The sequence below is a fragment of the Silurus aristotelis genome (assembly GCF_946808225.1).
Source record: "Silurus aristotelis genome assembly, chromosome: 27".
NCBI classification, from domain to species: domain Eukaryota; kingdom Metazoa; phylum Chordata; class Actinopteri; order Siluriformes; family Siluridae; genus Silurus; species Silurus aristotelis.
The window spans coordinates 13,468,928-13,491,746 of NC_139600.1; the positions used below are offsets into that span (position 1 = coordinate 13,468,928).

At 41.0% G+C, this 22,819-nt stretch overlaps 1 protein-coding gene across 4 annotated transcripts; it reads left to right on the forward strand.

The window, feature by feature from the left end:
* Window positions 1-825: 825 nt before the first annotated feature.
* Window positions 826-17,167, forward strand: ptpn9b (protein tyrosine phosphatase non-receptor type 9b). 4 transcript variants are annotated; one of them, XM_083532847.1, is made up of 13 exons: window positions 826-1,131; window positions 3,448-3,591; window positions 4,502-4,591; window positions 6,039-6,163; window positions 6,806-6,911; window positions 7,021-7,131; window positions 7,525-8,258; window positions 13,020-13,116; window positions 13,338-13,407; window positions 13,855-13,933; window positions 14,056-14,206; window positions 14,960-15,167; window positions 15,271-17,167. In XM_083532847.1, the coding sequence occupies exons 1-13, from the start codon at window positions 1,099-1,101 to the stop codon at window positions 15,492-15,494; spliced, it is 2,172 nt and encodes a 723-aa protein (XP_083388973.1). In that variant the 5' UTR covers window positions 826-1,098; the 3' UTR covers window positions 15,495-17,167. The 4 variants fall into 4 exon arrangements, with proteins under 4 accessions (XP_083388973.1, XP_083388972.1, XP_083388974.1 ...); XM_083532846.1 differs by having other exon boundaries at window positions 980-1,248; XM_083532848.1 differs by having other exon boundaries at window positions 980-1,128.
* The last annotated feature ends 5,652 nt before the right edge of the window (window positions 17,168-22,819 follow it).

The window sequence follows — 22,819 nt, forward strand, 5'->3', positions numbered from 1 at the left end:
GCACCACGCTCTAACCAACTGAGCTAACCGGCCACGTGCACCAATAATCACTACACATCACTACACAAAGCCGATTACCGCCATTAGGGCTATTCTGGGTGGGTATATCGCTATTATAAATATATGATTAAATGATTCATGATCTAAAGCCCGGAACCAGTCCGCGGCCTGGTGGTTGGGGACCAGTGCATTAGACTATAGCGATTTTTTTTACACTCGGCTTAAATGTGAAAAATACATTATTTATACGGGGGAGTGGTAACCATCGGTTAAGGCGCTGGGTTGCCGATCGGAAGGTCTGGGGTTCAAGCCCCGGTATCGCCAAGCTGCCACTCTTGGGCCCTTGAACAAGGCCCTTAACCCTCTATGCTCCAGGGGACCCTTACGAGAAAAACAAAAACAAAAACAAGGACCGTGACGTCGGAGCGACGTGGGGCCGCCTTCCCGTGGGTTCACCACCTGCAGGAGGGACCGTAAGGGACCGGTGCTGAGAGGATTGGGCAGCAGTCAAAGGCGGGGGCCTTGACAACCCGATCCCTGGACTCGGAGAAGTGTCTGGGGAATCTGCTTAGACTGCTGCCCCCGTGACCCGAATTGCGGGAGAAGATGAAATGAAATGAACATTATTTATACATAATAGTTAAATATTGACATTATGATGTGATATAACAATACGGAGACTTAATAATCCTTAATCCTCCCTTTATCTCTCCTTTTGTGTCCTTTTCTCTCCTTCTCCCTCTCTCATTCTCAGGTCTGCCTGATTCATCCCGACATTCCTCCCCACAGTAGCCAATTATTAATGAATAAACTGATAATTATAAAGAACAAACCAATGCCTATTATGAGGAACGTATACGGTCCTCTTTATCTCTTTAAAGCTGATTTGGGACAATTGTTGAGAGCGCTTAACAAATTGGGATAGACTAGACTATAATAGAATAGACTAGACCAGACTAGAATAGAATAGAATTAGATACAATTGCCGTGCCCTCAGGCGCGCACCTTCAGCTGGGAGTGAGCGGCGCGCTCACGCCTCTGGAAAGCGCGTTTACGACAACTCGAGGGCGCGCCCGTAAACGTTGCTCAGGCTTCAAGATGGCGGAAGCCCTGACAACCGAAGAAGAGGTTGTAAGACACCTTAACTTTCTTTTTTTTTTTTTATCCCCGTCGCATGCTTTCTTCCATTCGCCGTTTGATCGGCGGTCTTTCCTACTCCGATCGGCGTCTGTTTTTTCTCCTCTACAGGTTTTTGTTTTTATAGTGCCGCTGCTGATTTCTATCCGCTAACGTTAGCCTAGCTGCCCGTGTTCGGCAGTTAGCATATGCTACAAGGCTCAATGCTCTCCTGGGAAAATAGCAGTCGTATATAATTTCAGAAATAATCTGTAAAAATTATGCTGGAAAAATGCAGATTATAACATGCCTCCAATAAAGACGCAAACTTTACCCTTCCTGTAATAAATAATAACATTAGACGCTGTTTTTTTTAATACACCTGGACCAGCTAACAGGCAGCTAGCTAGCCTTTTAGCATGCCCACTACAAGGCTCGTTTAGAAGCCTGAATTACAAATGCCTTTATGCTCACTATTTAGATTCGCTAACCGCTAGCATCAAAAGCACAATCTAGTACTATCAGTACTATCTAGTACACTACACATTTAAAGAGCGGTTGGATTGGGATGGAGCCTGAACACATTCCTGCTAAGTGTATTATAGTGAAATATACTCGCGTATGTACCGCATATAACACCGCTATAATGTCTGCTGTTCGACTGATTATTGTGTTCAGTGGCACAAAAGCTTGGTATTTTACTCGATTCCTGACCGATATTCCCTTCAACGATACATTACGATATGTGTGGTATTTATTTAACTGCTCATGTATTCACTTTGGGATCATTGGTCATGCACTACTATTCATAGAAAAACAGGGAAAGATGAATTATAGATGTACAGATCCGATAGTTAATTAGATTTGGATTGGATTAGATATTTCCAAGGAGTTGACGAATCCATCACAGATTTATTACCGAAGAAACGTCGCCACCTTCTTTAAGATGCGCCTTTTAGGAGTCACCAAAGAGGATCATCTGTCTTTTTTATCACTCTTTCCTCTTTCAAAGCAACCACCTGCATGTCTTCCCTCACCACATCCTGGCTCCATCCTCAGCATTCCTGCCAAACCATCTCATCACACCTCTCTCACATTGACTCTGAAACATCCTGCCTGCACGCTCCCATTTGGCAAATGCGATTGTTGTATAGCTGAGCAATTGAGGGCCAAGGGCCTCACTCATGGGCCCATTAGAGGCAGGTTGGGGTGGGATTTGGAGGTGCTGGGATTTGAAACCATGATGAGAAGTTGAGCTGCTACCTCATTTATAATCCTGTCCATCTTCGTCAACCCCACTGAAAATCACAGCATCTTCATCTCTGCATGTCCAGATCCTTTCTTTCCCCTTCAATGCTTTTTGTCTCTAAACCATAAAACAAAGCGGGTTTTACCACAGGCTTCGACACTTTCCCTTTCACTCTTTTTTTTCACAGTATGGTTCGTTTGCCTTATAATATATTGTACGCTATTTTTTATTTATTTACATCTGAAGAAAACGTGAGCGGTGCTGATATTTCGATTTGAATGCTATGTAATTTTCTTTGGTTCCGAAGATGATTTGTGTCACAATTCTATTTTTCGAGCTCGGTGACTTCACACGACATCACTACATGAACCGGAAATGAACTCCTCGCAATGTGTTTCGGTTGGTCACGTCCCAGTGTTGGAAGAGTTACACTGTTACAGAGTGATAACTGGAGACTCATTCCATAAATGTTCTCCTTACAGGACATCTCGCTGGACGTATGCGATTGTGTTTTCTGGTTGGTAGTTTGGAAATACTGTTTATAGAACAAATCACCGGCTTCTACTGTATATTTCAAGGCGGTATGAAGAAGCTCGTCTTTTACAGTTTCATAATTTGGACACGTGAATGCAGCGTGTATGAGATTTACACTATTTGCAAAAGTTTATGTACACCCGAATATAAGATTGGTATGTGCTTTTTGGACATCCCTTTCAAGATTTCGGCGTGTGTGTGTGGAGGTTTGTGCTCATTCAGCTACAAGAGTTTTAGTAAAGTCAGTTAGTGATGTAGGTGAGCTGAGGAGGCCTGTGAATTCACATTCAACCAGAAGGTCCTCAGTAGGGTTGAGATTAGAGCTTTACAGCAGGAGATCTTCCACTCCAAACCTTCTAAAGCAGATCTTTATGGAGCTGGCTTTGTGCACAGGTGCATTGTCATGCTCGAATAGGTTTGGGTTTCCTAGTTCCAAACAGGAATGCGAGCTGCGTTAATCGCGCGTTAATAAAATTAGTGCCATTAAAATGGATTTGCGTTAATGCATTCATGTTGACAGCACTTATATATGTGTGTGTGTGTGTCAGGTGGTGGAGGAGTTCCTGGCTAAATTAAGATGTCGGGAACAGTCGCAGAACGCCACCCTCGTCAGCCAGATCACTGCCGTCAAGTTCCTAATGGCACGGAAGTTCGACGTCTCCAGAGCCATAGACCTCTTCCAGGCTTACAAGGTAATCTGTACTCGCAGTATCGGTCTACAGGCCGGAGTATAGAGTTGCGTCCCTGATGGGAGTGTAATACAAGAGTATAATTAGTGGTTCACTCTGTGCAGCAGTGCAGTTTCACACCAAACACACGGTCCTAATGCTAGCCATAGTTTCATATGTATTGTTGGTTTGATTTAAAAATAAAAACCCTTATCAAGTTTCTCTTCAAGCTGCTGCTATAGAAAAGTCATCCATTAATAATCAGGATTGAGAATCGCGATAGACAAATATAAAGGTATAAGTAAACACGGTTCAGTCATTTGTCTCCTATCTGCCCCTTTGTTTGTTCTGATAATAAAACTGCTATCTAATCAGTTTTGTTGATTGAAAGAAAAAAAGTAAAACGATAACCGTCCCGGTACTGGAGATCGCATCGTAGCTAATACACATCCGGTTTATTGGGATGCCGAGCCAAAAGATTACCAAAATACCATTACGAATCTTTTCATGGGATTCCGCAGCCCGAATTGCTTCCTAAATCCTAAAATGGCTGACGTTTCTCCCAGCGCCACGGACTCGCCGTGAATTCTGTGAATGGTGGCGTTCAGGGTAGAGCTCTGGCTGCTCGGAGTAATTTAATCCCGCCGTTTATTTTGGGCCAAACAATGAGCTGCCAGCCGGTCTAAAATTGGATATTAAAAAAATTCCAAGACGGAAAAAAACGCTGCTCCAACATGTCTGTAATTGTTCCAGAATTTATTTACAGGCGTGTAAATAGGTTGAGGGTCTGATATGATCTTAGTGTTTTCACATACAATCTTTGCACCAACTCTAAATACTTTTAACTGGTGTGTGTGTGTGTGTGTGTGTGTGTGTGTGTGTGTGTGTGTGTGTGTGTGTGTGTGTGTGTGTGTGTGACATTATTTATCTTCAGTATACTAGGATAAAGGAAGGTATCTACAATATTAATCCCAATGAAGAACCTTTGAGGACTGAGCTACTAAGTGGAAAATTTACTGTCCTGGTGAGTCACTTGCAAAGAATTATGTGATTATTTCTGAGCTATTTGTCAAATTGTTTTCATACAATGTTATTAAGGGAATTGACATGCACTGTGTGGACCTGTGGACACCTGACCATGCGATTCATATGTACTTTTTAAACATCCTACACCTACATGTACATTTCATCCCCATTGGCTGTTATAAAAAAACTCCACTCTTCTGGAAAGATTAGATTTTGGAAAGCGCTTGTGGAGATGTGTGTTGATTAAGCCATGATGGTGTTAGTAAAGTCAGGTACTTTATCTTTATGAAGCTGGGTTTGTGCACAGTAATACAGGTTTGGGTCTTCTAGATCAATTGAAGGTACTTGCAACATGGACCTGATACAAACCAGAACGACCAGAGTGATGGTAGATGAAGTAAATCGCAATGCAACACTGCTGTTAAGGAAAGCTAACATGCCTCAACTCTGTACCTCCAAGGACTCTGTTATGCCCAATTTAAGAAGCACAGAACGGCAGTTGGCAAAGGATTCTGTGAAGGCAGTTGCGTATAATAAAGAGATGTGGAAAAAGTGGAAAGTCAAAGCCCACCTTTCTTACTTCAAGCCGAATCAGAGTGGCCAGTTATGTCATCCGTTAAAAACCCCCTAAGATAAAGTGGAAAGGAGAACCAGTGTATTATGTGGTGTCACTCGAACATCAAATTCCTTAGATCCCAGTTACTACAGTTCCTGGAAAGACCTTGTTGAAGCCACAGTTAAAAACCTTCAAAGTGACTCAAATCAATCTAGTTTACCTAGAGCTAAGGACTATGTGATAGCAGAGCATCTCCTCTTCCGTAACATTCAACAAGGCAGCTTTCCAAAGGAATACGAACTGGTAAACCCGTATCCACTACAAGCCGATTACTCACTTTGGCCCCAGAGTTTGACGAAGCCAGTCAGCTTATACAGGATGGAGATTCACAGTTTACCATTTAAGTTACCACTGTGACATCACAGTGCATTGTTCTCCACCAAGAGCGTAAACAGCCAGAACAGCCGTTGGTCATTCGACATCGCGCAACCTACCGAACATCAGCTAGAATCACACCACACACACAATCAAATCCTAAACCCAGTAAAGTTTGAGTGTTCTGGATCTTGTATCGTGCTTTTACTGACACGCTGGGGTGAGTACAATCTTTTCATCAGCATACACCAGATAGTGAAACTTCCTTACAATTGGTCCTTCAAGCTAGATAGTAAACCTCCCCAACATTTGGGTGAAGCTGAAAATACAACTGAAGGGGAATCCTTTCTACAGTAGAAGTGTGCGCTCAGTTCACACTCTACTCTCTGGTGTTCATCTTTCCAGGTCATGTGCATTATGAGTAAATCCCTGCAGTATGTTCCAATGTTTATAAGTGTGTGTGTGTGTGTGTGTGTGTGTGTGTGTGTGTGTGTGTGTGTGTGTCCTCCTACAGCCAGGGCGTGACGCTAAAGGTGCAGCCTTGGCACTTTTCACTGCCCGTCTCCACCGTCCTGAGGTCACTTCCCACAAGGCTGTTCTTCAGGCCATTATCTATCAGCTGGACAAAGCCATAGAGAGGTAGAGGCAGAAACACTTCATTAGATATTAGGGGTGCAACGGACCGCTTTTGATCCCTGATCTGTACCGATCACAACTCGCAGTTCTGCGCTCACGTGAAAAATGGATTAATTGCTAATTTTTGTAACTTGCGGATTAATTGTAATTAATCGCAGAATGAGAGTTTTTTTCTCTTAAAATTTTTTTCCATAACTGCACAGAGCAGACGTGTCACGTGAACGGGACGTGTTAATCAGTCAACAACATCAGCTATAGGGGGAGCAGAAGAACTTGAAAAGCCCCCCAAATCATTCAAATCGCATGTAGGAGCATTTCGTTGCTGTAACTTGTGATAAATGGAAAGAAATTATATATGAGCCAAAAAATTATCCGATCCGTGATTCAAAAACTGATCCGAACTGTGACTTTCGTGATCCGTTGCACCACTAATAAATATAAATCGGTGTTGAAGTTGCACACTGGTGTTTTTTTTTTTTTTAGGTATTTCTAAACTTATTTATGTTTTTATTCAGGACTGCTGTTCTTGAAAAAGCTTTCTAGCACCTCTCAGCCTGAACACCAACAAATACATCTTTTTTTGTTGCTGGAACCGATTATCGCCAGCCTTCTTCATTAACCCTTCTGCCTTTCTCCTGTTTGTAGCCTTCAGACTCAGAGAGATGGTTTAATATTCATCTACGACATGACAAACTCCACCTACGCTAACTTCGACTACGAACTCTGTGTCAAAATTTTAAACCTCCTCAAAGTAAGTGTCCTGGTGTTGACGTGCCGCTATCACACCTCTGTCCCACAAACAGAAATTTACCTGCATTGTTTTATCACCAGTTCTGACATCCTGCATCTGTTTCATCTAGGGAGCATTTCCTGCCAGGTTAAAGTGCGTGTTCATCGTGTCATCGCCACTTTGGTTTCGAGCTCCGTTCGCTGTTCTGCGTCTTTTCGTGCGGGAGAAACTCAGAGAGAGGGTAGGTATTATTTTAATATTTCATTTATAACACAGATCAAAATGTTTTAGCATAAAGGATCTTCAGCAACATTAGTAACAGTTTGAAATATATTCAAGTGAGTAAACAGAATAGAAAACTAGTTAATTAATTATTCTAATTGTTTTATCAATCTGTCTCTCTTTTTTTTCTAAACCCTTACAAAAAGTCAATCATTTACAGTAGTTTGTATCCCCTATGTGATGCAGTAAATATAAATCTCCCTACAGTAGGTTTTGGGAAACTAGTCTTTACTGTAATATCTGTTGGAAGTTAATTAATACATTATTATTTAATGTTATGCTAAAATTGTGTATTAATGCTAAAATCATCAAGCATGGCCTTGTGGTTGATGTGTATTTATCTTTGTCTTAGGTGTGTACAGTAAAAGCTCATGAACTGGCTAATTACATCCCGGTCAGCTCGCTCCCGGAGCACCTGGGTGGCACGTCACAGTACAGTCACATGGCCTGGATCCAGTCATGTGTTAATTCCACCCTGAACAACTCCACTGATGGTAACACGGACTGTCTGGACGGCCTGCTGCACTCCTACTGCCAGGATCAAAACCAGACGGCCAACGCCAACCCCGGTGCCACCTTAATTGGGAACAGCCTTGACGACGGCAACGCTAATCCTCAGAACCACCGGCACACCCACTGGAATGGTCTGACGCCGCTCAGCTCGAATGCCAACATCGCTAACGGCCGTCAAGCTCCACCCCCTCAGTCGGACACGCCCCCAGACACGCCACTGCACCACAAACACAACACAGAAACACAGTCAGCGCCGAAGGAAGGCATGAACGACTGCCGGAGAGACGGCAATGGCGCAGAGCAGGAAGACGACTTTCTTGGCAAGGAAGAGGAAGCAAGAGATGGAGTCCCACCCCTTCCTCAGAAGTCGTCGAGGCCGACACCCCTGTCACGCAGCCCAGCCCACGAGACAAGCTGGCCAATTGGAACGGCATCGGTACACACGGCCGAACCAGGGGGCATGATGGTGCAGGAGCTGGTGCAGCATGTCAAAACCAAAAAGAAGAAAGGCATCTACGAGGAGTACGAGGAGATTCGGAAAGAGCCACCTGCTGGAACCTTCGATTATTCAAAGTAAGGATGAATGAATTGATTAGATGGGTAGTGATGAAGGGTGGTGATGAGTGTATCAGAAGGGTAATTATGAGTGTATTAGAGGGGTAGTGATGAAGAGTGGGGATGAATGTAGTAAAAGGGTAGTGATGAGTATAGTAGAAGGGTAATGATGAGTGTATTAAAGGGCTAGTGATTAAGGGTAGTGATGAGTCAATTAGAGGGGTAGTGATTAAGGGTAGTGGTGAGTGTAGTTTAGGGGTAGTGATGAGTGTAGTAGAAGGGTAATGATGAGTGTATTAGAAGGGTAGTGATGAGTGTAGTAGAAGGGTAGTGGTGAGTGTATTAGAGGGGTAGTGATAAAGGGTAGTGATTAGTGTAGTAGAAGGGTAATGATGAGTGTAATAGAGGGGTAGTGATTAAGGGTAGTGATGAGTCAATTAGAGGGGTAGTGATTAAGGGTAGTGGTGAGTGTAGTTTAGGGGTAGTGATGAGTGTAGTAGAAGGGTAATGATGAGTGTATTAGAAGGGTAGTGATGAGTGTAGTAGAAGGGTAGTGGTGAGTGTATTAGAGGGGTAGTGATAAAGGGTAGTGATTAGTGTAGTAGAAGGGTAATGATGAGTGTAATAGAGGGGTAGTGATTAAGGGTAGTGATTAGTCAATTAGAGGGGTATTGATTAAGGGTAGTGATGAGTGTAATAGAGGGGTAGTGATTAAGGGTAGTGATGAGTGTATTAGAGAGGTAGTGATTAAGGGTAGTGATGAGTGTAATAGAGGGGTAGTGATTAAGGGTAGTGATGAGTGTATTAGAGAGGTAGTGATTAAGGGTAGTGATGAGTGTAATAGAGGGGTAGTGATGAGTGTATTAGAGAGGAAGTGATTAAGGGTAGTGATGAGTGTATTAGAGAGGAAGTGATTAAGGGTAGTGATGAGTGTATTAGAGAGGAAGTGATTAAGGGTAGTGATGAGTGTATTAGAGAGGAAGTGATTAAGGGTAGTGATGAGTGTAATAGAGGGGTAGTGATTAAGGGTAGTGATGAGTGTATTTAGAGGGGTAGTGATTAAGGGTAGTGATGAGTGTATTAGAGAGGAAGTGATTAAGGGTAGTGATGAGTGTATTAGAGAGGAAGTGATTAAGGGTAGTGATGAGTGTATTAGAGAGGAAGTGATTAAGGGTAGTGATGAGTGTAATAGAGGGGTAGTGATTAAGGGTAGAGATGAGTGTAATAGAGGGGTAGTGATAAAGGGTAGTGATGAGTTTATTTAGAGGGGTAGTGATTAAGGGTAGTGATGAGTGTATTTAGAGGGGTAGTGATTAAGGGTAGTGATGAGTGTATTCGAGAGGAAGTGATTAAGGGTAGTGATGAGTGTATTAGAGAGGAAGTGATTAAGGGTAGTGATGAGTGTATTAGAGAGGAAGTGATTAAGGGTAGTGATGAGTGTAATAGAGAGGTAGTGATTAAGGGTAGTGATGAGTGTATTAGAGAGGAAGTGATTAAGGGTAGTGATGAGTGTATTAGAGAGGTAGTGATTAAGGGTAGTGATGAGTGTATTAGAGAGGAAGTGATTAAGGGTAGTGATGAGTGTATTAGAGAGGTAGTGATTAAGGGTAGTGATGAGTGTAATAGAGAGGTAGTGATTAAGGGTAGTGATGAGTGTATTAGAGAGGAAGTGATTAAGGGTAGTGATGAGTGTATTAGAGAGGTAGTGATTAAGGGTAGTGATGAGTGTATTAGAGAGGAAGTGATTAAGGGTAGTGATGAGTGTATTAGAGAGGTAGTGATTAAGGGTAGTGATGAGTGTATTAGAGAGGAAGTGATTAAGGGTAGTGATGAGTGTATTAGAGAGGTAGTGATTAAGGGTAGTGATGAGTGTATTAGAGAGGAAGTGATTAAGGGTAGTGATGAGTGTATTAGAGAGGTAGTGATTAAGGGTAGTGATGAGTGTAATAGAGGGGTAGTGATTAAGGGTAGTGATGAGTGTAATAGAGAGGTAGTGATTAAGGGTAGTGATGAGTTTATTTAGAGGGGTAGTGATTAAGGGTATTGATGAGTGTATTAGAGAGGTAGTGATAAAGGGTAGTGATGAGTGTAATAGAGGGGTATTGATTAAGGGTAGTGATGAGTGTATTTGGAGGGGTAGTGATTAAGGGTAGTGATGAGTGTATTAGAGAGGAAGTGATTAAGGGTAGTGATGAGTGTATTAGAGAGGAAGTGATTAAGGGTAGTGATGAGTGTAATAGAGGGGTAGTGATTAAGGGTAGTGATGAGTGTAATAGAGGGGTAGTGATAAAGGGTAGTGATGAGTTTATTTAGAGGGGTAGTGATTAAGGGTATTGATGAGTGTATTAGAGAGGAAGTGATTAAGGGTAGTGATGAGTGTAATAGAGAGGAAGTGATTAAGGGTAGTGATGAGTGTAATAGAGGGGTAGTGATTAGGGGTAGTGATGAGTGTATTAGAGAGGTAGTGATTAAGGGTAGTGATGATAGAGGGGTAGTGATTAAGGGTAGTAATGAGTGTAATAGAGGGGTAGTGATGAGTGTATTAGAGAGGTAGTGATTAAGGGTAGTGATGATAGAGGGGTAGTGATTAAGGGTAGTAATGAGTGTAATAGAGGGGTAGTGATGAGTGTGATAGAGGGGTAGTGATTAAGGGTAGTGATGAGTGTATTAGAGAGGTAGTGATTAAGGGTAGTGATGATAGAGGGGTAGTGATTAAGGGTAGTAATGAGTGTAATAGAGGGGTAGTGATGAGTGTATTAGAGAGGTAGTGATTAAGGGTAGTGATGATAGAGGGGTAGTGATTAAGGGTAGTAATGAGTGTAATAGAGGGGTAGTGATGAGTGTATTAGAGAGGTAGTGATTAAGGGTAGTGATGAGTGTATTAGAGAGGTAGTGATAAAGGGTAGTGATGATAGAGGGGTAGTGATGAGTGTATTAGAGAGGTAGTGATTAAGGGTAGTGATGAGTGTAATAGAGAGGTAGTGATAAAGGGTAGTGATGATAGAGGGGTAGTGATTAAGGGTAGTGATGAGTGTAATAGAGGGGTAGTGATTAGGGTAGTGATGAGTGTAATAGAGGGGTAGTCATTAAGGGTAGTGATGAGTGTAATAGAGGGGTAGTGATGAGTGTATTAGAGAGGTAGTGATTAAGGGTAGTGATGAGTGTAATAGAGGGGTAGTGATGAGTGTATTAGAGAGGTAGTGATTAAGGGTAGTGATGAGTGTAATAGAGGGGTAGTGATGAGTGTATTAGAGAGGTAGTGATTAAGGGTAGTGATGAGTGTAATAGAGAGGTAGTGATGAGTGTATTAGAGAGGTAGTGATTAAGGGTAGTGATGAGTGTATTAGAGAGGTAGTGATTAAGGGTAGTGATGAGTGTATTAGAGAGGAAGTGATTAAGGGTAGTGATGAGTGTATTAGAGAGGAAGTGATTAAGGGTAGTGATGAGTGTAATAGAGGGGTAGTGATTAAGGGTAGTGATGAGTGTAATAGAGGGGTAGTGATAAAGGGTAGTGATGAGTTTATTTAGAGGGGTAGTGATTAAGGGTATTGATGAGTGTATTAGAGAGGAAGTGATTAAGGGTAGTGATGAGTGTAATAGAGGGGTAGTGATGAGTGTATTAGAGAGGTAGTGATTAAGGGTAGTGATGAGTGTAATAGAGAGGTAGTGATAAAGGGTAGTGATTATAGAGGGGTAGTGATTAAGGGTAGTGATGAGTGTAATAGAGGGGTAGTGATGAGTGTATTAGAGAGGTAGTGATGAGTGTAATAGAGAGGTAGTGATGAGTGTATTTAGAGGGGTAGTGATTAAGGGTAGTGATGAGTGTATTAGAGAGGAAGTGATTAAGGGTAGAGATGAGTGTATTAGAGAGGAAGTGATTAAGGGTAGTGATGAGTGTAATAGAGGGGTAGTGATTAGGGGTAGTGATGAGTGTAATAGAGGGGTAGTGATGAGTGTAATAGAGGGGTAGTGATTAAGGGTAGTGATGAGTGTAATAGAGGGGTAGTGATTAAGGGTAGTGATGAGTGTAATAGAGGGGTAGTGATTAAGGGTAGTAATGAGTGTAATAGAGGGGTAGTGATGAGTGTATTAGAGAGGTAGTGATTAAGGGTAGTGATGAGTGTAATAGAGAGGTAGTGATGAGTGTATTGGAGGGGTAGTGATTAAGGGTAGTGATGAGTGTAATAGAGGGGTAGTGATGAGTGTATTAGAGAGGTAGTGATTAAGGGTAGTGATGAGTGTAATAGAGAGGTAGTGATAAAGGGTAGTGATGATAGAGGGGTAGTGATTAAGGGTAGTGATGAGTGTAATAGAGGGGTAGTGATGAGTGTATTAGAGAGGTAGTGGTTAAGGGTAGTGATGAGTGTAATAAAGAGGTAGTGATGAGTGTATTAGAGAGGTAGTGATTAAGGGTAGTGATGAGTGTAATAGAGGGTTAGTGATGAGTGTATTAGAGAGGTAGTGATTAAGGGTAGTGATGAGTGTAATAGAGGGGTAGTGATTAAGGGTAGTGATGAGTGTAACAGAGGGGTAGTGATTAAGGGTAGTGATAAGTGTAATAGAGGGTTAGTGATGAGTGTATTAGAGGGGTAGTGATGAGTGTAGTAAAAGGGTACTGATGAGTGTAGTAAAAGGGTACTGATGAGTGTAGTAGAAGGGTAGTGATAAGTGTAGTAGAACTCTGGCCATTGCCTGGCAAAATATATATTCTCAGATTTTCAGCAGACTGTTGGAGACGTTTAAACATCTCAAATAACCTTTTGATGTGTGTCTAATAAGGAAACCAGCTAACCAGGTCAAAAACCGCTACAGTGACGTGCTCTGTCTGGACGAATCCCGTGTCCGACTTTGTCCACTGACCGATGACGACGATGAGGTGAGCAGCTTCTTCAGCGTTTAGTGTATTGGAATCAAATATTTAATTTTCAGTAACAGTTTTCAATCAAAAAGAACTGTTTTTCCCTGAAATATACATACTGAGAAAACTAGAAATGTATTTACTAGAATATTTATTTACTAGTTTACTACTTTATTAATATTTACTAGAATTGTATATAATATGGTATTCTTCAACTGCTTAGTCCTTTTTTCCTCCAGACATCAGACTACATCAATGCTAGTTTCATGGATGGCTACAAGATGACGAATGCGTACATCGCCACTCAAGGTAAGAAAGGAAGTCTGAACTTCTTTACGACTTTTAAAAAAGAAATAGAATTTGTTAACTCGGAAGGTTAAGGGGCCCGGCTCAAGGACCTCAGAGTGACAGCTGGGCAATACTGGGGCTTGAACCCCCGACCTTTCAAGCAGTAACCCAGGATCTTAGCCACTGAGCTTCCACTTCACTAAAAAACTAGGCTTTGCTGAAATCTTCAGGTATATAAGTGATAATTACACTTATATGTTTTTCAGGAAATAAATTACCTTTTAATTGCTTGAAAGCCAACATTATTATATGCAGATCTTATCCTGATAGTGATCTTGATGAAGCTTAGTGATGAGATTTCTGGCTCATGATGTGAACATATATTATATAATGTAATTAATGGTGAACATTAAAGCGATTGTTTTTTTTTCACTAAGGGTCAGGTTTTTGTTTCCATCTATGTTTCAGGGCCTCTGCCGAAAACATATGGCGATTTTTGGCGAATGGTATGGGAGCAAGTGGTTTTAATCATAGTCATGACAACGAGGTAAACATTGCCCGAAACAACCCTCATCTTCCTTTCCACTTTTCACACGTTACATTTCCAACAACACGGAGAAAGACCTTAATGAATAAGAAGTATTCAGGTCAGTTTCAATTCTCTCTCAGAGTTGTGGAGCGAGGCAGAGTGAAGTGTGGACAGTACTGGCCCCTGGAAGCAGGTCGCACAGAGGAGTATGGGTACTTCCTAGTGAGAAACGTTCACATCGAGATGTTTCAGGATTTTAAACTTTCGCATCTGGAGCTCTATAACAGTCAGGTATGTATATGTGCTCGTTTGTGTACCTCCTCCTTCAGGCTTTATGTTGTAAGCATTTGTGTGTTGGTTTGTGCTCTCTGTAGTGTGTAGCTGTACATAGTGACTATGAATTAAGGAGTTAATCTATGAATTTGGATCATAATTTGAGAAACACAGAAATGTAAATAAAAAAAAGTGTCTAGGAAAGGTTAGTGAGGGAACACAGGCATTTAGTCCTGACCTGGGATCAGGATATTACTGTTAGTTTAGTCACATCACTGTGTTTCCTCCGAGTCTTAAATTCACTGTTTATCATTTTAAACGGGTTTCAATTTTCCACTGTCCGTGCAGCGCTCACTGAAATGCCCCCTGAGGCTGTTTCCCTGGTGTTGTAGTTCTTTCTTTCGCTGGTCCAAATAAAATTCGCTGTATTACAACTGCAAATGAGACCAACGTGCAACAGCCAATCAGCTTTCTGTTAGTAGCGCAAATCTCTTTCAGATCGATCAAACTAATTCAAAAATTTTTTTTAGCTATGGCCAAGTGCAAGTTTAGTGATACTATATATTTTTATTTGTGTTAGTGTGCATGTGCATGTGTGTTTTTAATGTCGTGATATTGTCTCAAATTTCATCGTAATGGTTTTTAAAAGGTCTTAAATTCGACTCGGTGAAACCTGCAGAAACCCTGTTCAAGTGGAATAAACCTTTTCTCTTTCTCTCTCTCACACACACACACACACACACACACACACACACACACACACACACACAGACTGGTGAGTGTAGAGAGGTGTCTCATTACCTGTACATGAGCTGGCCGGATTTTGGCGTTCCAAAATCGGCGTCGGCCATGTTGGATTTCCGGGCAGAGGTGAAGCAGAGGCAGGAACTGGCATTGCGGGCGATATTTCCTGATTGGACGGGACCTCCCGGAGGCCCACCCATAGTCGTGCACTGCAGTGCTGGAATCGGAAGGACAGGTAGGTTTATATACATTCCAGAGGAAGAGTGCATCTTAATTCATTAACTATATATATATATTTTTTTTATCTATACATAATTCACTCCGCATGTCTTTCTCAGGTACGTTCTGCACGCTGGACATTTGTCTCTCACGCCTCGAGGACATCGGGACGGTGGACGTGAAGCAGACGGTGCGGCACATGCGCACTCAGCGTGCCTTTAGCATCCAGACGTGGGACCAGTATTACTTCTGCTACAGAGCCGTGATAGAGTACGCACAACAAACAGGACGCCTCGCGCCCGTCGAGTGGTCCGACACAGAGTTGGAGACGGACAGCGAGTGACCTAAAGCGAGAGAAAGAGTAAGAATCAAGGTGCCAAAAGGAAAAGAAGAGGTTCTAGGCTCTTTTTTTGTTTATTTTGTCTGGAGGGCATGTGTCTGCAGGTGGAGCGCCGTGTTCCTACTCGGCTATTTTTGCCCCCTTGCTGGGCAGAAAGGAGGGGAAAAAAAAAAGCAGGAAGTAATAAGAGATAAGGAGTGAAGGAGAAGATTCTTTCTCTCCGCCTGCCACTCTGCAATCCCCTTTCAGAGAGTTGTGGCTTGGCGTCCGAGTTGTAGCAGTGAAGAAGAAGAAAAAAAAGAAGAAAAAAAGACACATTGAACGAGAGACTACTTAAACTCTTCCCCAGCTTGCCCCCTTTTTCCTGAGAAATATTCTGATATCCGTGTCGTGCAACTCGGGGTTTGTGTCACACTTGTGAAAATGGTGTGAAAGTGTTGAAAACTTGAAAAAAGATTTTTTTGTATCCATCCCATCATCATGGTAAGATCGTGTGCAAACTGGGTGCCGCATGTCCATTTGATTTCATCGTTCTTATATTTATCATACACTAACCTTCAAACCAAAGGTAACGCGTCGAATGCTTGGATGTATCTTTGATGATCAGTGTCTCAAATCTTGTATAGTCTTGTAAGATTTATATATTGTGCATAGTAACCTTTTGGCGGGGAAAAAAAAGTCTTGTTTTAATATAATCAATGTTATTCAGAAATATATATATATATATACATATAAATGAATATATGTATAAACAGTATGTCGGGGTAGAACAATATGATGGAGAGATTAGAATATCACAGAAAACGAAATATCACGCTACTTCCAGTTGTGCATCGCATTGGAATGTTTTTTTTTATCTTTTCTTTGATTACTTTGATCTACTTGATGACTCAATTGATCGCCTTTAAATCCGAGACTCATGTTCACCAAGTGACCAGGAGATTATTTTATCTTTTTTTTTTAAATAGGTTAACCCTTTTAACCCTGGTTTATTAAGCTGAAGGTCAGTGTGTTGCCAAACAAATACAAATCATGAGATTGAAGGATTTTAGCAACATTTTTCCCATAGGGGGTGGGGCTTATTTTAGGGGGCCAAACCATTCAACCAGAAACTAGCCAAGTCGATTGCATGTCAAACTTTTTTTTTTTTTTTTAGCTGAAAATGATGCTAATGCCAAGTCTAGAATCATCTTTAAAATCTACACATTTCATGTAAAATCACCTTGACCTGACCTCCTCATTCTTAGATCACTTGGGATATAGTGGCCTTCAAACTTCATATCACTGCCTTTATAAAAAAGAAAACTGTAGTTAAACTCTTACTCCTGCTCGTTTCCTTCTTTATAAACTACGCTCCCGTCTCAAACCCTGCTTTTCAATCACAGTAAACTGAATTCTTGGTACTCACCAACCCGACTCGTGTCTGAGGTGCAGGTGGATTGGGACGGAGCCGGCGCCCGTGCAGTGTAAAGTCCCGGGGCTCTGAGTCACCTTGGGATTTATTTGTGCCTTCAAGCTTTCAGTCACGCAAACGATTCTCGTTTCAAGAGCAGAAACGCTGCGTCTTGCATACGTACGAGGATTATTATATTCGATAATCTCAGGGGTATATTTGCTGTTGTCCTAGTGTCAATATTTTCTCTCTTTTTTTTTTTTTTTTATGCATCATTTCAAAATGCAGCATAGCAAATATTTTGTATCATACAACAACCTGTATTATAGTCTGTTCGTCTCTCTTTTTTTAATTTATGTCTTTGTACAAGTTCAGCAGTATTTGAAATTCGAGTATCGGTACGGCCGAAAAAGAAAACACGTTTTTAATTTGATAAGCTAACAATCATCTGACTGACTTTGATTTCATGCCACTTCTGGATCCATGTTACTTGCTATTTAGCTTTTGGCAGAAGAATGTCTATTAACACAAAGAAGCGTTGTTTTGTTTAACTAGAAAGCTTCTTGCTGACACGCAAAAAAAAAAAAATGCTAATTTGGGATGTTAGCAGATTATGTAATAGTGATCAGAACAGAATACTCTTCATTATGCTGGCTTCTTTAGTTGAAGGAAAGGCTGCGTTCCAATACGTTGTCTGAACACACCCTTGTCGACTTCCCTTTTACCTTTAGGGGCAATACTTTGAGTCTGTCAAACTTCTGTATCAAAGAAGGAAAGGATCCTGGTTAGACTGAGAGTCTTAGGAGCTCCGAGACTTGCAGTAAAACACCTTCACTCTTACTACGTGTTATTATACGGTTATTGCCAAAAAAAAGTGTTTTGTTCCTTTTATCACTTGCATTATAGCAGCTATAAACAGTCATCACTTCACCTGACACACTTTTCCCTCTTACTTTCTGGAAAAAGAAATGATCTTTTACATGTCGAACAAAACGTACTGACTGTTACCCAGCAGTGAAACTGGAGACTCCTTCCATTAGAAGGTTAGATTATGTGGTGCTTTTCATGTCCTCTGCTGTTACTATAGAAAAAGGTAACATTAGAACAAGTGCATTTAATAAAAGCCTGCGATTGGTCATGCAGTCGGTGCTACAGACAACAAATCAACACTTTCTGACCAATCAGGACTCAGCAGCACTGTGTTTTATTTATTTTTTTTTTTTTTATTTGTAAGATGTGCGTCCTTTTTACTACGATGCTCAGAAGTCGGTGTGGGTGTGTTACAGCGGTATTTGGAACGCGGTATTGGATTCAGATAAGATTTGCGCGACAGGCGGATAAAAAGGGAAACGTGCTCCTTTTTCGCTTTCAGTGGGAAACGTGCGCAGCGACAGAAGCGATGAATGTGGGAGAAAATATTTATATCATGTATCATTTTTACCCGATGTTGACTGCGATTACCATTATTATATAAATAACAAATCCGCTATAAAGCAGTGTCTGTATATTACGATCATTTCTAAAGTGAAACTCTTGCATGGACGGACGGCGTCAGGTAAAACGAGCGTCACTGAGAAAAAGCGAGCGGCGGAAACGGGAGCTGTTGAGTTTCTGTATTGATGATGATGAGAAAGCTGGAAATGCAGCTGTATTTCATATATATATATATATTTTTGGTTTCTCATCGGTGCCTGATGTTTTTGTGATTGAGTAATGGTCTTTTTACCTGCCGCCTGCATTAGTGTCATAGTAAACATGACTTATTATTCTGAAACCGCTGCTCTGTGTGTTTTTTTGGGGGAGTGGATGATGAATACAATATTGGGGGGAGGTAACATGTTTAAAAAGAAACACAATGTTCTCAGAAATAATTAAAACAGACAAAGGTAATTGAATTCCAGCATTATTTATTTCATATTTACTTAAACGCAGACTTTGCTCTTCATTTTTTATGTACAAACTGGTATCAAAACGTTTCGAGACTATTTTGGTAACACGCCAACAGATGGCAGCACCAGGCTGCACGCACAGTCACAGGGAGCACCGACATTCATAAGTTAGTGTGCCAAAAGACACAGTCCTGTGCACATCGGAAGCAACTTGGGCACCCACCCGACCAGCCAGATTTGGCTCTTGCGGCCTTCACCCTCTTCCTGAAGGTGAAGATCCAGCACCGTTTTGACACCATTGCGGAGATCCAGAGCGAATTGCAGACATGCTTAATTTGTGTAGCCCCCTAGAAAAGATCAAGTGTTTTCAGTTTCATAATCGGTCACTCAGTGTTAAAGAATGAAGAAAAAATCATCACTCTGAAAAAGCGAAGCAGAATGTGGGCTAAAAAAAAACAAAACCAACCAATCATGTTAAAGGTTAAAAGACCATCTGTAAGCAGCTTGATGCTCCTGTTAATACTTGTGCAAATATAAAGAAGTTTAAGGTCCATTGGGGATGTAGCCACATCACTGCAGGTGACTTCACAAGGAAAATCAACCTCAGGCTGAACAGAAGGTTTGTGCAAATGGTAGACAAAGAGCCAAGGAAAGCATTTGAGAAGATACAAGCTGAAGGTCAGAGTGCTTGAAGCCACTTTGCTAAAATGCTTCTGGGAAGGTTTTTTGGCAAGGCACATCAGCTGTATGTTCACCTATGCAAAAATCAAGCTTTCAAAGGTAATTCAATTTCTTCTTTGAGGCTTTTTTTGTTGTTGCTGCGTCTGATGCAGGAAGTCATGAATCCATGCAGATTACAATGAAAACACAAAGACTACCAAACCAGAGAGAAATGTACTGCCCAGTGATAATTTTCTCTCAGCTGCAGCTCATGGTTTCACCAACAGGATAAAAACCCAAAACGTACAGCTGAAAGCACCTGAAGATTGCCAAGAACATAACACTGAAATCTTCTAAAGTGGCCTTTTATGAGTTCTGATCTGAATCCTATCAAACATCAATGGAAAGAGTTGAAACATGCTGAAGAATGTTTTCTTATAACCTGAGACACCTTGTGCAGTTTGCTCATGAAGATTGGGCCAGATTACATGCGGGACTGGTCCAGACGTCTCGCTGAGAGCTACAGAAATCAAAAGGTTGTTCAACAAAATATTAGGTTGCGACTCCCATTATTTTTGTCCTTGTTATTTTTTATAGTTTTATTTATTTTTAATATTCAGTTGAATCCAAAATCAAGGTCAGATTTTTATGAAAAATGGAATCACTGTGATGTTTTCTTGTGAAAGGAACCAAAAATCTGTCAAAGCTTTTATAAGGAGATAAGGAAAACCTCCTTTAAATTGCAGATCACGGTTTTTTTTTTTTTTTGCAATAATTTTTTAAAGAAATGTTTTTTCTTTTTGCGTTTCAATAATTATACAAAATTATCACCAGGGATAAATAACTTATGTAAATAGGTAAATATATGATTTTTTTTTTTTTTTTTTACATTAACATATATATTTTAATAGCTTAATTATATATATATATATATATATATATATATATATATATATATATATATATATATATATATATATATATATATATATATATATATATATATATGCAGAGGTGGCAAAAGTACACACATCCTTTACACAAGTGGAAGTACAGATACTTATGTTTCAAAATACTCGGGTAAAAGTTGAAGTACTGATTAAAATTGTTTACTTAAGTGAAAGTAAAGAAGTCTTGGCTCAGACATGTACTTAAGTAAAAAGTAGTTATTACTGCTACCGGTTTTAGCTGTTAACTGGACCTTATATATATAGACATTATATATATAGAGAGAGAGTGAGAGAGTGAGAGAGTGTGTGTGTGTGTGTGTGTGTGTGTGTGTGTGTGTGTGTGTGTGTGTGTGTGTGTGTGTGTGTGTGTGTGTGTGTGTTTTAATGTCAGTATCCCCACGAGGATGAGTTTGAGAGTTTGATTCCTGGTCGAGCTGGTGGTTGCTGTGTTGGTAAATAAAACTTCTGGACCTTGTCCACTCTGAAAACTTTTCAATTCTGTCCTTTCTGTGTTGGATTAATTTCTTGATTTCCTGGTCTTTAATAAAAGATAACTCCACCAAAAAAAAGCACTTCTGTGGTAGCTCAGTGGGTTAAGGCTTGTGCCTCATCTAAACATGCTTCCCAGTCTGATCTTTTCCATGGTTGAGTGGGTTAAGGCTGGTGCCTCGCTGATGGTGAGGATCAGGGTTTGAATCCTGCTTTCTGCCTGCTAGTTGCGATGTAGATTTTGTTCCTGCTTCCTAAATCTTTCTTTAGCTTTATATTCTTGTGTTGATGGTTTAAAGGTAGATAGACCTGCTGTTGGTGGTCAGGGTTCAAACCTGGCTTTCTGTCTGCTAGTCATGAGGTAGGTTAAATTCCTGATTCCTACATCTTCATATTCTTGTTTTGATGGGTTAAAAAGAAAGATAGACCTGCTCAAAACAAGCTTCCCAGCTTGTCCTTCCTGATAGTTCAGTGGGTTAATGCTGGTGCCTTGTTAATGGTGTGAATCAGGGTTTGAATCCTGTGTTGTCCCTGCTAGTCACTTTATGGGTTTGCTTCCTACGTCTTTCTTTAGCATTATATTCTTGTGTTGATGGTTTGAAAGAAAAGATACACCTGCTCTAGACAATCGTTACAGCCGGTCCTTCCCAATGGTTCAGTGGGTTAAGACTGTTATTTGGTGTTGGTGGGGTTCAGGGTTCGAATCCTGCTTTCTGTGTTTCTCTCTGGTCTGAATTTCTTGCTTTAAAGCATGAAACAAACGATAAACCCCCCAAAAAAGAAGGTGTGTTGTGGGACTTGATGGCTTTGTGATAAAAGCCTTGCCTCTGAGCTCAGAGGTTGCTGGTTCGAATCTGGCTTGTCCCCACACTGGGTATGCTGTGTGGAAAGTAGTGTCTGGTGAGCAATGAGGTAGTTGACTGTAAACAAAGGCTGTGAAGACCTGCTGCTTCACAGCCTCAGAAAAAGTGAGGGTGATAGGTTTTTGGCCGAATTTTTTCCTATATATGCAAAACTAAGTCGATACTTTTTTAAACGTTTTTGCTTCATAACCCCCTGTTTTCAGCTACTCAGACACCGGGGGGCCAGATGCCCGGATATTGCCCCCCTGCTTCAGGATACGCCCTTCGAAACCACATCCAACCTTTCACGCAGCCATTTCTGACACCTTCCTTACTACGGCCACCGGCACCTTCCACACTCTTAACTTTGAACCCTGGCCGGGGTTTGAACCGGCAACCTCTCAACCCAGAGGTAAAGCTCTTCCAATTGAGCCACAGGATTTCCTGCATGAACCTGATTTTTAGGACCTTTTTTAGGACCTTTTTTGGTTCTTTTATAAAACTTTTTAAACAATTTAAAGGAAAGCTAAGGGGTAGGAATCAAACCGGGTGAGTCAGACAGCAGCGACCACTTCACTGACCATTACACCAACACAGGAGAGGCAAACAAGCCTTTGCTTATTGGACTCTTGTCTTTTCTATAGTTAGGAGACCACTGTTTTCTCTTAGATCATGATGGTAGAGGGTCAAAACTTCTCCTTCCTGTACATTCTCTCAGTAACTGGAAGTCTATGAGAAGTGACTCAGGAACAAGAACCACATCTCCAACACCTGCACCACTGATATACCATGATTTGCCAGCCACCATTTTTAATGACCTTTTATTGTTCTGTTTTTAAAAACTATAATGTCAATTTCAGACCCCTTCATGATTTCTGAGTCGGAGAACTTGCAAAATAGCAGGGTGTTCAAATACTTATTTTCCTCACTGTATGTATATATATATATATATATATATATATACACACACAGTACAGACCAAAAGGTTGGACACACCTTCTCATTCAAAGAGTTTTCTTTATTTTCATGACTATGAAAATTGTAGAGTCACACTGAAGGCATCAAGGGTTATTTGACCAAGAAGGAGAGTGATGGGGTGCTGCGC

Bases quoted from the DNA above. Each gene is read 5' to 3' on its own strand.
- ptpn9b (XM_083532846.1), top strand. From the start codon at position 1,099: ATGGCGGAAGCCCTGACAACCGAAGAAGAGGTTGTAAGACACCTTAAC. The intron at 1,249-3,447 runs GTTTTTGTTTTT...TGTGTGTGTCAG, and splicing joins CTGTTTTTTCTCCTCTACAG to GTGGTGGAGGAGTTCCTGGC. The intron at 3,592-4,501 runs GTAATCTGTACT...ATTTATCTTCAG, and splicing joins ACCTCTTCCAGGCTTACAAG to TATACTAGGATAAAGGAAGG.